Source organism: Acipenser ruthenus, chromosome 18 (genome assembly GCF_902713425.1).
Source record: "Acipenser ruthenus chromosome 18, fAciRut3.2 maternal haplotype, whole genome shotgun sequence".
NCBI lineage: Eukaryota > Metazoa > Chordata > Actinopteri > Acipenseriformes > Acipenseridae > Acipenser > Acipenser ruthenus.
In genome coordinates, this window is record NC_081206.1 from 6,893,193 (window position 1) to 6,906,689 (window position 13,497).

At 41.7% G+C, this 13,497-nt stretch overlaps 1 protein-coding gene across 2 annotated transcripts in view; it reads left to right on the forward strand.

Annotated features, from left to right (window-relative positions):
- The window catches only part of LOC117432482 (nucleolar protein 4-like), a 76,464-nt gene that overhangs the window by 56,188 nt on the left and 6,779 nt on the right, over window positions 1-13,497 (forward strand). For both annotated transcript variants that reach the window (XM_058991045.1, XM_058991046.1), the window contains 5 exons: window positions 8,255-8,556; window positions 10,824-11,015; window positions 11,351-11,539; window positions 12,227-12,349; window positions 12,747-12,939. In XM_058991045.1, coding sequence (XP_058847028.1) covers window positions 8,255-8,556; window positions 10,824-11,015; window positions 11,351-11,539; window positions 12,227-12,349; window positions 12,747-12,939 — 999 coding nt within the window. The remainder of the gene's footprint in view (window positions 1-8,254; window positions 8,557-10,823; window positions 11,016-11,350; window positions 11,540-12,226; window positions 12,350-12,746; window positions 12,940-13,497) is intronic.

Sequence of the window (13,497 nt, forward strand, 5' to 3'; positions counted from 1 at the left end):
CTCTCCACCATTAGTCAGGGCTAGCTGTCATTGGCCCACCTTGCAGGGCCTGGGATTGGCTGAGCAGCAGAAGGGGGAGAAGAAGCCTTGTTGCTATGGGGATGCCAGGCCTAGTGCAGGCATGGGGAGCAGCTCGTGCCGCTTCTTAGCAGGATAATCCATTGTAATCCCGCGGAGGGGAGTCAGCACAGGAAAAAAAAAACAAGGCAGCTCAGCCCCCAAGGGAGATTGTGGAAGTTGTAGTGAAGAAATTAGCATCTGTTACTGCTATCGCTCAGGTCAGGTAGGGGGAAAATCACTTCAAGCTGTCAGCATGTCTGAGCTACAATGAAAAATGACATCACTGAAAAATTACTCCCCTTACGATTTCATAGTAGTTTATTAACAAAATCTGCTATAGAATGTTCACCTCTGTTATAAACAAAATATAGAGTTGATATTTAAAATTTAAAAATAATTAAGGTCTTAGTTCCGATTCACAGATTAAAAAAACTTTCTGTAGTTATTTACATTTTTTTTAATAGTGTCCCACTATTTTACAGTCCATTATATTTTGTGACAAAAAAACAGTGTAGGTCACAGTGGCTAATACGGGTTGAATACAGGGCAAATGGAAGTGATGGTTGAAAGCGTGTAAATGAGTTTTGTTTTGACCCTGTCCAGCCCAGTCCTGTGTGCACCAAGGCCACAGCCATTAAGCACCTTTAATAACGTTTACCCTGCAAAGACTCCAGACCGTACCTGAGACGTTTAGTATATTTTGTTATTTATTTAGCAATGGATGATTGAGCCCCACATGGGACACTATAATCACTAAGGTCAAAGATCAAAACACCTTAGTTACCAAGCTTGCCCTGTGAATTTAACTGTGGGCCCCTGGGACACACACACAACATCAGTCTGGCCAGACAGTGACACCACACTGGAAACTTACTAGTGAATCAAATTAGAATGCTGATAGTATAATCTGGGCTTCGTAATGGAGTGTGCACTGCCACACACAGTACACAGCATCACTATGTTTTGAGACATGTCATTTACAGGTAGAAGCAGTGGGTTAGAGCAGGTATTCGGCTTACAGTAAGTGAGTGCAGTATAAAGTGATCCACCCAAGCAAATTGACAGTATTACAGTCTTTACTGTACAAAACTTACAAGAATCGTGCTCACTTAAAAGTTTTAGTTAAATAGCAACTGGCTGTTGCTTTCATTTCCAGCTCCACCATGATGCAAATGAAATAAATCCCTTATGCTGAATGCATTATTACTGATTTAAACCTAGCTGCTGTATTTCAGTAATGATACGCATCAGTTTAGGGAGAAATGTGATGCAATATGATACGATTCATCTATATGCCACTGTATGATACCATACATCTATACGCCACTGCCCAGCAGACTAAAGGCTTTCTCCCTTTTTGGAACAGATCCCGGTTACCTACACACATATACAAGCCCTTCGTTTTCTATGGCAGCTATTGGATATTCTGTGTTGTCATCACTACCGTCCATTGTTCTATTTGGCAGCTGTTAGTGGTGCTCCAGCATTGTTGCTGGTAACTACAGTGTGAGATATGAGACTTAACACAGTACCCTGGAGTACAGCCAAACCATTAACATTGTATTTTAACACTAAGATACCCTACTATATGTTTTTCGATTTATTTCCAGTTCACATGGCATCGCACAAGCAAGCTTCCATTGTTGTTACAAATGATTACATCTAGAGTTTGTATAAAAAAGATTTCTTCACTTCTATAAAACATTTTGAAAACGCTAAACAAAATCAATAATCTGGCTATCCCGGATGCAGGACGCTGTGTCTGTTAATGTAAATTGAGACATTGAAACTTGTACTCTGTAGCGCTGACAGTTTCCTCCAAAACCATTATCAAAATACAGTAATCAGTTCACACTAAATTAAAATAAAGTAACTGGATTGCTTTAGTAGAGCTGTGACAAGACAATAAGCACAGTATTACGGTTGCTTTTATTATGCAGAAGTATAATAAAGGTATCTGACATTTAAATATAAATAGAAATGATGCTTCACTGACAATAAAGATTATAACCTTAATAAGCTATGTTGCTCGGTCAGTGTAGCTGTAGCCACTGCTCTGTGGAATGTGTTTTCTGTTTTTTCCTGATGTGTTTGGCGAATTGTATTATAGCTGTGTGAATCCACTTGCGTACAAAGATGTTTTTGTTTTTAACGGTTATGCGCGGGCCATGAGGAATATTCTCATCACATAAAATGAACGGGAGAAATGTACAACACTACCCAGAGTTACTGTGTGATATCTCATATTCAATTGTTATAGCTGGCAGCTACTGGATTAGACAGGGCTTTGTGTGCCCTCTGGCAACCATTATATATCTTCTATTGTTCCCTATAGCAGGCAGTAGACCCCCTCTAGTGTACTAAATTGGCAAGCATTCTACCCCTGTCTAGTGTTCTAATTGGCAACCATTCAATATCCTCCACTCTTCTCCAGCCATTAGGTAATCTCCAGTCTCTGTGACAGTCCGTATGCATTCCCCTTTGTTGTTTGTACCTATGGTACGTGCCATTCACATTTTCTAAATAATTCAGGGGTAAATAATCCCTGATTATGAAATGCTTGCTTTTGCATTTCAAACAGACCTTTATTCGACATGAATCTTTACATCAATGTGTATGTGCATGAGCCTTTATTAACTGGGCTAGAATTACATTACATACAGTAAATTGACACTTACAATTGCTTTAGTCACATAAAAAGCTAAACTGTTTCTGCTCTCCATTAAGCTACATGTTATGTAGCATATAAATACGGTTCTGTAATACAAATACAATAAGCAGCTAGTAGCTTAGGAAATGTAGCAATTCATCAAAGCAGCTCTAGAACACAGTTGTTGGGTATTAGGCCAAAAACCTAGGCACGTTTTGTCTGTTTATTAAATTTAATAAACACATTTTATCAAAGAGAGAGGGAGAGAGAGAGCTAATAGGATAGCATGTCCTCCAGATATCTGTCTCTGTCTGTTTTAATGCTGTCGTTGAGTCCCTGAAGAAGCTAGGAAGAATATTGATTTACTGGATCATTCCTCCCTGGGTCCCATGAGCCTCTGCTCCCTGCTCTGGTGGTGTAGTTGTAGGTATTAGGCGTTTTTAGGATGTGACAGATTGTCTCTTTCAGTCCTGCTGATTTGCAGTGAGGAAGTGAACCCAACCCCAGCTCCACACTAGAACCCTCTCATACACTCCTAGCCTGCTAAAAACTCTCATACGTCAATGTGACATTTAAATTCCAGCGGAGCCTGGCTCGCATTGTCAGCTCAAGGGTTTTGGGAAGGCAGAAGGGAGGGGGTTCGGGGAACTCGGGAAGCGCGGCTTCTTCTTTTGGAAAGAGAAGCTTAAAAGAAAGCACATATTGAAGAGAAAATGCAGCAAGAGGCAGCAGCTGCTGCTGCAAATGAGTGAGAAAATAAGCCATTTCCCAATAGGGAGCTGGTTAATTTGAGGTCACTGTCATGAATTAAAAATCAGCCAATTACACATCTCTCTGTATGAAATTTGGTGATTGCAGTAAATAGAGGATCTCCTAATGGTAATGGTGTGTTAACAAGCTTCTCTCAGGAGAGGCTTGAAAACCCACGAGTGCTGTTGTGAGAAGCTGAGTTATAGCGCCTCCAGCAAACAGAAAGGCAGCATTGCTCCTGTACCCCTACAGACACACGCACACTGGCATTGCAGCTTCAATACAAAGAACCTGGCATTCCTCTCACTACCATCACTGTCTGTATGAGTGATCGCTTTCTGACACCGTGCAGTACATACTTCTCTGTGCATAGATCGATTTGCTTTCTCCAGTCTTTCTCCAGCTAGCCTCATCTACTCTGTGTACACAGCAGTTCTTTGTAACACATTTCTCCATTGCATTAAGGATTGTAGAAAATGTCATACAAGTGACACGTAAAGGAATGCTTTGTTATCCCCCCCGGGTGTATACATTGTAAAAGCTACATACATTATTGGAAATGACTGTAAAAGCTTTTTCTAAATCTGACATTGAGTGTGTAATTACTGGGCAAATTACACTGATTATTCGCTTCACTAAAATAATTGATTTAAGAATGTGAAAATAAATCACATGCTTTACTTAGATCTCAAAACAAATGAAATAAGGACAGGTTTGTTGATTTTCCTTAATAAGATTAGTGTCAAATAATGTTCATGGTACTGTCGTACTTACTACTGTAGCTATAGTGCTACTACTGTAGCTATAGTGCTACTACTGTAGCTATAGGTACAGTAGAAACACCCTTTTTTATATTGATCTATAAAACTGCTTTGTTTGACTTTAAGATGTCTATTTAATAGCAGTTTGAGCCATTCTTTATTGGCACATTGTCGTGAGGCACAACATACAATACACTGAGATTACAACACATGACAAAACGCAGGAAGAAAGGAGCCTACAGGTATTCAAACTGTGTTCTAGGGAATAAACAGAGTCCAGGAGTAAACTGTTATGTAATGTAACTTGATTGTTAATTTGCTTTGAATTATACACAGAGGACACAGTTTACTCATTTGACTCTAAACATTTCAGACAATCTACAGTAACCACCCTGTATTTTTACACATTAATTACCCTTTAGTCTTAGACTGATAGGTGTTCTTGTTTGTGATAGTGTCCACCCATTGCACAGATTTAAGGAATGCACCTCTCTGTTCCCTGGATACAGTACGAGCCAGTCACCTCGCCCCTCCTTGTTTGTTTTAAACAGTAACTCCATTGCCAGTGCCTGGAAAAGGAAACAAACAGACATGCCCAGAACAAGGCACCAGCACGGATCCCCATGTTTAAATCCACGTTAACTCCATGCCTGTCTGACTGGGATTTTACCCAGATACAGCCGGGTACCAGGCATAGCAACAGCCTGCTAGATTTCAGCACACATTCTGCAGCTTTTACTCCATCTGATAGTCATCCTTTTAGAGGCTAATAAAAAACAAACTCCCTCGAATATCTGTATGTTGGTTGATGGCATGTCAAGGAAGGGCTGTTGTGAGGGTTAGTCGTGGAACCAACTGCCTTTGTGATACACTTAATACAGTTGAAATAAATGTGTACTTTTACAAAGATGCCTAGAAAGAAGATAAGCTTCGTGAGTCTGATTTCATTCAGGTAAGGCATTGAGAGCTGGGCATAGAGAATATCCAAGCATATATACTGCCTCAAGTAGACAAGAGAAATGCAGTGATCAAGGCTGGAGAATACCTACCAAGACCCCCTAAGGAATTGGTGGCAATGAAAAAGTGATGAGACATTTCTGAACAGTGTTTAATGTTTTTCGCCTTGATTCTGAAATCATAAAAATGCAATGGATCGTTTTGAAGTTTCTTTTTGCAGCAGCTGGACCAAAACTTAACACTTGCTAGGAATGACTGCAGCAGCTCCCATTCTCAATGTACTGCCAAAGAGCACATCCCGGGACTTGTTCTGGTAACAGTGTTTGTTTTGGTCCCTGCTGTTTGACCAGAGCCATGGTAAAGCGGCCCTGTTCCTTTAAGAATCTGTGATAGGGTTGCTGATCCCCTGTAGACCGATGTGGGCTTCCTGAGAGGGATTTGTGTAAAAGCTGGCAGGAATTAGACTAGCTTTACTCCGTGCGCATGAATACTTTTTATACTCTAATAAATATGCTGCTGTTCCCAGATCGGGCTGTATCTCTAACCCACTCACTGCTTCATACATCTAACCCTAACCCTAACCCTAACCCTCACATCCAGCACCCTCAATTTGAAAACACACACACACAAACCCCACTCTGGGTTCTTTACCCTCCTAATCAAGAAGATTCAAGTCTTGAGTTGTATTCTGCCTTCAGGGTAATGTCCTGTGCTGCTGCAGTCCCTGTTTATTTCCAGGGCTTTGTCACTGTCCCCTTTCCAGTATATTGAAATCTCCATTTTGTAACCCTCTGATTGCATTGGCTCTGTGAGCGGCTGCAGAAACTGTTTTGCCGCAGTGAAATCTGGGCCTGACCAAAGTGATTAAAAAACGTTTTTTAATGTTATGCTCTGCAGACCCAATGACTTCAGAACAATCTATTAAAACAAAAGTCAACGCGACACCTCCACCCCCACCTGTACTTCAGGGAACAGTATCTTCTGACATTGATTTAAATGTAAGATATTTTCTTGTCAAAAAAACTGCAACTAAAATGATTAAAAATGTATAGAATTTGGGCAGGATTCACTCGGTGCAACCCAAGTTGCTTCTTCCCACTTACAGTCGTACCTCCCTAGCCTGATTAACAATAGCCTTATAAGAAATATTAGTGTGTGATATGCTTCATGATTTCCATGCAAACCCCAGCACCCTGATATATGGGTGTAATTCAGAGCTTCTGTTTAATCTTTAGAAAGGTGGACTTTGGGCTCTGTTGTAGGAGTGACTCCTTTTCAGGTACAACCTGTCTCAATAAATGAAGGTGGTTTAGGAATGAACCAGGGAAAGGACATTGTTTTTATTATAATGGGACTTCACTGTAGGTAATAGTCTGTATGTTCTTTTGTGCAGGTGTTTAAAGCTCTGTTAAGCAATTCAGATTTGATGTAATTGTGAGAGAGTGGTACCTCAGTTCAGAAGTGAGATCTACTGTACTTACCTATTTCCACAGGACAAGTCTCGCAGCACTGGGATCTCTTCACTGGTAAACATAGTAAAAACAACAGAATAGCCATAAAAAAAAAAAAAACCTCTTATCATCCATCACCTACAGCATAAGTCAAAGCCGTGTCGTAAGTGATCACTTATTTAATAGCTGCCTCTCGAGCTGAGGTCTGTACCGCAGTATTGATGGATGAAGATCAGAGTGCTCCATTAGCCTGCGGAGGAGACCCAGTTAAAAAATAGGGAAGAGAAAACTTGTCTGGTCAGCTGTTTCTTGAGTGGAGCTCTTATTCATATTGTGTGGTGTAGCCTTGCCCAAAGAAGTTCCAGTACTACAAACATGCTACTAGATTTTTGTCTTTTTAAAATACAATTGTACTGTGTTTTAATCTGCACGAAATAGTTGCTCAGAGGCTGGAGCCTATGTCTTTTATGTACACCAAAAAATGATTTCCTAGTCAGGAATTTATAAATGTTTTGCTACCTCTGCTGTACAGTGCAATACAGTACTGTACTAAAATGTGTTTGTTTCTTGACATACCTGAATGCAGATGTTTAAATGTCACTTTTAATTATCAGCCCTCTTGCTGACTTGTTACCCCTATGTTTCACCCCAGGGCATTTAACTCACAAAGTCTGTGATTAAAACACCCCGTCAAGTTCATCAGGTCTTGCTTAATTATCTTCTCTTCCAGTATGTAACCCTGGAATCACCAAACATTTATGAAATCCAGTAGCTTCTGAACCAAGCACAGACATGCCATCATTCTGCAAAGCATCCTGAATTAACTCCCAATGTTTTCTTCAGATTAATGACTGTTTACATTAATGACAGCGGTTTTAAAAACGATCACTTCACTAGTCTAAGGGATTCAGAAGGTGGGGAGACATTACTGCACAGGTTCTCATTTTGTCTAAATGTTTTAATTTTGTTTAATTGCTTCATTTTAACAGTTCCTTACGGATATGCTTTACAGGTCCCCGCTTTCATCACTGCCTAGTACTTTCTCTGTTGCAGAACACCTTGTTGTGTCTGTGTGTGCTGTTATCATTTTTCAACAATCGTCTGTGCACATACTCCAGTGTACTGTATGCTCTATTCAGCACAGCAGCTGCAGCATTAAAAACTTTGTGCATGCATGCATTTCTTTATTTATTTTTGCTTCACAACAGATGGCCTCGCTCCTTGATGAGTACTGGCTGACAGTTATTTACCTGATCTGTAACACTACAGCATGTGCTAATGAGTATACAGCACATTACTGACAACTAGATCTCCTCCAAAATGTGAACCCTTGGAAATGACGTTTGCAGTCTTTAAGTTGAAGCTTTTTTTGTGTATACATTTCCTTCTTTGTTTTATTGCCTCCGTTTTGATTTTAACTCTGATATACTCTTGCAAACTAGCTAGTCCAGTGTCTATCCAGTCTAGGGTTTAACTGATGCTTTATAAACGTTTGCTTTAAACAGTTTGGTATTTTCTTTTGTTTTACTATTCATAAGAAATGCAGTCGAGTACAATAAGGCCTTTTGAGCCCAGCCTGCCCCACCGATCCCTGTTCTAATGGCCTCCTCCCCCTCTTCTTTCAGATGACTCGTCCTCAGAGAGCGGCAGTGGGAACGGCCTGCCCACTCTCAACCCATCGGCCCCGGGCAGTGCCCAGGAGGACGGAGCCTACACGGTGAACGGGAACAGAGCTCCTGGCCCGCTGGACTTCAGCACCACCTCATCATCCTCCTCCTCCGAGGACCAGCCCATCAACCTGAGCGAGCGACTGCAGCCCCCCTTCCAACCAGACCCCCCGGATGGGCTGAGGAGCCGAGTGAAATACACGAGCAAGCCAGCCGCGGAGCTCAGGCTAGACCGGGAGATGAGAGACTATGTAAACAAGGTACCACGACAGAAAAAGAGAATTGAATAATTCCACAGTGGACATAAATATTCAATGAGTTTTTTAATGGAAAATAAAATTGCTTTTAATACACCACAATTGCTTCATTTATGCCAGTTAAAAAGCATGTTGGCTGAGTGGGGACTATCACTTAAGTATTATAATTACAGAAATATTGAAGGGAGGTGCATACATTTATTAATGGCATGACACATACAAGCAATGTTTTTGTTTAACGTCCATTTGCCTTTTGGATTTTAAACCGCACACAGAACCGGAGGCAGCCCCAATCTGATAACAAGATGAGATTTTTACAGGCTGATTCCGTGGTGCAGATGGAAGTGTGGCTTTAAATAGTTCTTCCTTGCCAGTGATCACGTCAGGGCACAGATGCAACATGGTTTACCTAAATCCAAGGCTGTTGGAGCTTTATCATCTTCCAACCATAAAGGAGAGAATATCTTAGTTTCAACAAAATGATCACATTTAAAATACTACTGAAGGTTAGATTTCAGTAGAGCTATGTAATGCTGTAATGGCATGCATGTTGCATTAGCAGTACTTGTGAGTTGTGGAGCTTGTCCAGGGTATTTGGTATTCAGGACCACTGGGACAGGAGGAAAGTGAGCGACACTAGTGTGAGGTGGTTGGTCCAGCCTCTTGCTCTCAGTATGAATAGCCGAGGTCGAGATTGTTGTTTTGGAGGAGCCCTGCCCAGTATTAGTTAATGTTTGACATTCAAGGTTACAGCAGTGCTGCTATGGGAGAGGCACAGGATCCCCCAGCCACCCTGGGAGGAGAGCATAGCTTTTACAATCCCAGACTTTGAAATCCGCAAGGGTAGAAAGGGTTTTCTTTACTTTTTAAGGTGCAATATATTTATTTATTTACAGCAGTATCAAAAAATGGATAGAAAAGGTAACCTGTAGAAGTTACTACTTATACATCTACCGCATCAGTGAATTCTTATTTTGCAAAGATTGTTGAGTAGATGATGCATATATATATTTCCTCTAAGTGTATGTCTTTTACTATGCAGCAGAGGGTTTAGGTCTAGGATGGGCAGATCCAGCCTCCAGGGGGGTGTGTGTCTGGGTTTCTCCCTGCAGACCAAATATCAAGAGAGCTGTTCTCCACCCTGCCTCCCTCTGGTGACTCAATTAGATATTAGCAGCTCCAAAAAGCAAGGCATGTAACTTGGTGCCTGTTTTGCCTTAGCTCAGGGTGGCCAATCACAGTCCTGGAGGGCCATTCCACTCCAGCTTTAACAGGTAAAATGAAATAGTGAACCACTTCAGGGTCTGAATGGAGGTCTAATTGGTTCAATTAAACAATTTAGAACAGGGTTAGAACAAAGACCATGAGTGGCCAACTTTGGACACATGTGCCTTAAGACACTTGCAAATTACATATTTTTAGGGATTTTTTAATTATTATTTATTTTTTTTTTTTTTTTTTAAGTAAACAGCAGAAACAAAACATCAGTGAAGCAATAGAAAGATCAGTAAACATGCAAAATATTAATCAAAAGGACTCGGTGCAAGCCTTTATTCAGCATAGACAGCTGGGACTAAATCAATTTTAGTACCTGTGCTTCCATCAGTAGAAAGTAACTGAAAACATGACTCAATTCCAGGTGGGTCCGATACAGAACAGGTAGCTGGATTAGTCCATGTTTTTCCAGCCAGTATCAGTGTTGTAGAGTAATGTAATGTGCAGCTGCAGAGAGCACAGATTAGCTGGAAAGAGGAGATGTACAGATAATAAACATCCTTTCCAGCACAGCCATGAAAAGCTGGTTATGTGGACGGCTTCATTAGACAAATAATAAAAAACAAAACATGAGTAAGAAAATTAAGTGCCGCAGCATCAATATTAATTCTACCTTGTAAAACCATATGTTCATTCCTCGTGCGTGATGTAAAACTAATGCAGAGAAAAGGTTTCATGTAGTAACCTCAGTATCTGTTCCTGTGAACTTTGTGGTCGTGGGTAGGAATAATTTCTCTACCACAGGCATTTGCAAACTTGCACATAACAACGAATGCAATCCTGAAGCACATGAGACACGTACAATAATCTGTTCACTGGGAGAAAAGCAAAGAACAAGCTGTGTCCTTGTAAGTCTCTTTTCTTCTCTTCAGCTCTTATTGGGGGTTCCATGGAATATATTTATCTGTATGAATAAAAACAAATCACAATTGTAATGTCAGTCTCTTTGTTCTGAATGAAGAGTAAGCCCCTAACCTCACTCTTTCTCTCTGCAGTCTCCGCAGTACAGCTCAGGGAGTTACGACTCGGTCAAGACGGAGGTCAGCCTCTGTCCGGAGGACCTCTCAGTCAGCCGGGCGCCCATTGCGGACGATGATGATGACGACCACGATCATGATGACCACGAGGACAACGACAAGATCAACGACTCTGAGGGAATGGACCCTGAGCGGCTAAAGGCTTTTAACGTAAGAACTCAGAGCTGGATGTCCATTTCTTAAATTCAGGGCTTGTGAAAGGTGCTCAACAGGTACAAAGTCCCCACCACTGTGCCTCAATTACCCTTCCTTTCTGTGAGTGGGCCGAGAAGGTGCCCCCCAATCTCTGGCCTCTCGGGAACCCCATTTCGAAATGCCCAGCAGGTTTGATATGTCTGGAACAGAGCACATGCCTACAGCGTTCTTCTCGCCCAAGATTGCCTGTACTGTTTAGTTCTCTACTCCATTCAACTAATAATCTGAGCTGTATTATAATGCGAGTTGTTTCCTCCAGTAAAAGCCCTGCTGTGCTTCCCCTTCACTAGATGTTCGTCCGCCTGTTTGTGGATGAGAACCTGGACCGCATGGTGCCCATTTCTAAGCAGCCCAAAGAGAAGATCCAGGCCATCATCGAGTCCTGCAGCAGGCAGTTCCCAGAGTTCCAGGAACGCGCCCGCAAGCGCATCCGCACGTACCTCAAATCCTGCCGGAGGATGAAGAAGAATGGCATGGAGGTAACTGGAGGAGAGGCAGTCACAGGCAGTCACAGGGACTGGGGATGTTGTGCCTGTCCGCTTCAGTACAGATTTCATTAAATAGTCAAATTCATGGAATCAACATAAGGATATAGTGGTTGATGTAAGCAAAATGTCCATAGGACAGTGCCTTTTAACAAAATGTACAAAATAAAGCATAGAAATATCATATTATAGCCAAGTCAATTCAGAGGTTGGTAAGAGTTCATTTTTAAACAATTATGAAACTGGAGGCCTTTGAATGTCAGTGGGAGGAATTCAGCCAGCTCACCACTGCCCTCCAGTGGATTTGTGAGTAATCACACTTGAAGTGGTACTGACTAGCAGTTTAAATAAAGGCATTGGTAAACCCGGTCCCAAGAGGAAACATTATTTTGGTCTCCTGTCTTGTTCATTTTAATCAGAAGTTTTTGGTATAAAAGTAACAATCAGAGTCTCTAACAGTGGGACCCAAAAGCTGTGGGATAGAATGCTGTGCTGGTTTACAGAAATTCAAGGTCTAGAAAACTTGCACTGCGTAGTCACAAGCCGTATGCTGCTGTAGAATCTAGTATGTCACATAGACGTAACAGTGATGTGATTATTTAAAGAAACAATGAGGTTTTGCAATGGTTGCGTATGACAATCTGATCCAAACCTCTCTTCACTGTCCTGACCCTGTTGCAGACACGCCCCACTCCTCCTCATCTAACCTCCGCCATGGCCGAGAACATCCTGGCAGCTGCCTGCGAGAGCGAGACCCGGAAAGCAGCCAAGAGGATGCGTCTGGACGTGTATCAGGCTCCTCTCGTGAGTTTGCTGTCCAGCACTTTCACAGCTCCAGCTGAGAGGGATTACAAGGCTGTGTCAAAATAGATGTTTTTTTCAGTTTCTGGCAGGAATTCGTTATGCAATTCCATCTTAACTAAAAAGTTCACAAATGAAATCCAGTTAAGGATTCTGCATTCATACAGTCATATATCAATCCTTTAACCATTGCCACCTATTGCAAGTAGCAAAGCCAGTAGTTAATGGAACCTGTATTTACCTTGTAAGCTATAAGCATTTAAAAGTAGTTTCCTGTTGGTATGCTTTGGGTATAGTAGGTATTTCCATGGTGGTTAAGGGTTTACAATCCTGTTGTTCAGCTCAGAATTGTGGACACTTGCTCTAGCCCTAACATTGTGACCCTGTGCTGCTCTCCCAGGATGAACAGATTTCACTAGAGAAGCCGAGCGGCCGGGAGCCACACTCCGCCTTCACACTGGCAGCCTCGGCTTACTCACAGGATCAGATCTACATCAACGGAGGCCTCAACTACAGTTACCGTGGATACGGGGGGCTGGGAACCAGTCTGCAGCCTCCTGTCTCCCTAACAACAGGGACCACTCTGAGCAATGGTACAATTCATGTGATCTTAAACCAAGTTAAAAAGGGTTTTCAGCAGATGCTGATACATGCTCACACTGCCTTGAGATCTGTTCAGTCGCTCTAAATAGTCTCGTAACAGGATTATGCAAGTCACATGTTCTTTAGTCTGGTTGACCAAAGATGTTGTATGACTTGCACATGGGAGTACCAAGTAAGATGGAATTCAAACCCAGAATACTAGCTGTGACTGCAGTGAGAACCTGCACAGCCAGAGCAAGGTAAACAATCTTACCTCTGTATGTGTTGACAGTTCAAATGGAAACAGCTCCACCCACAAGGCAGAAGTTTGCAACTTCCATGGGACATTACATGAAGTTAAGTCTTTATGCAAAGAGATTTACTGACACGAGTTAACATTGTTCTTTTAAAACAGACATCATGCACTTTATAATTGATCCTCCAAACTACATTTTATTTGGATTGCAGCCAGTGCATTTAAAAAAAGAAACAGCACATTGTGAAGATCTTTAAAATCCCCTCCACATTCCTGTAGTGGGATGTCTAACTTGAACTTCATGTTTTCACCC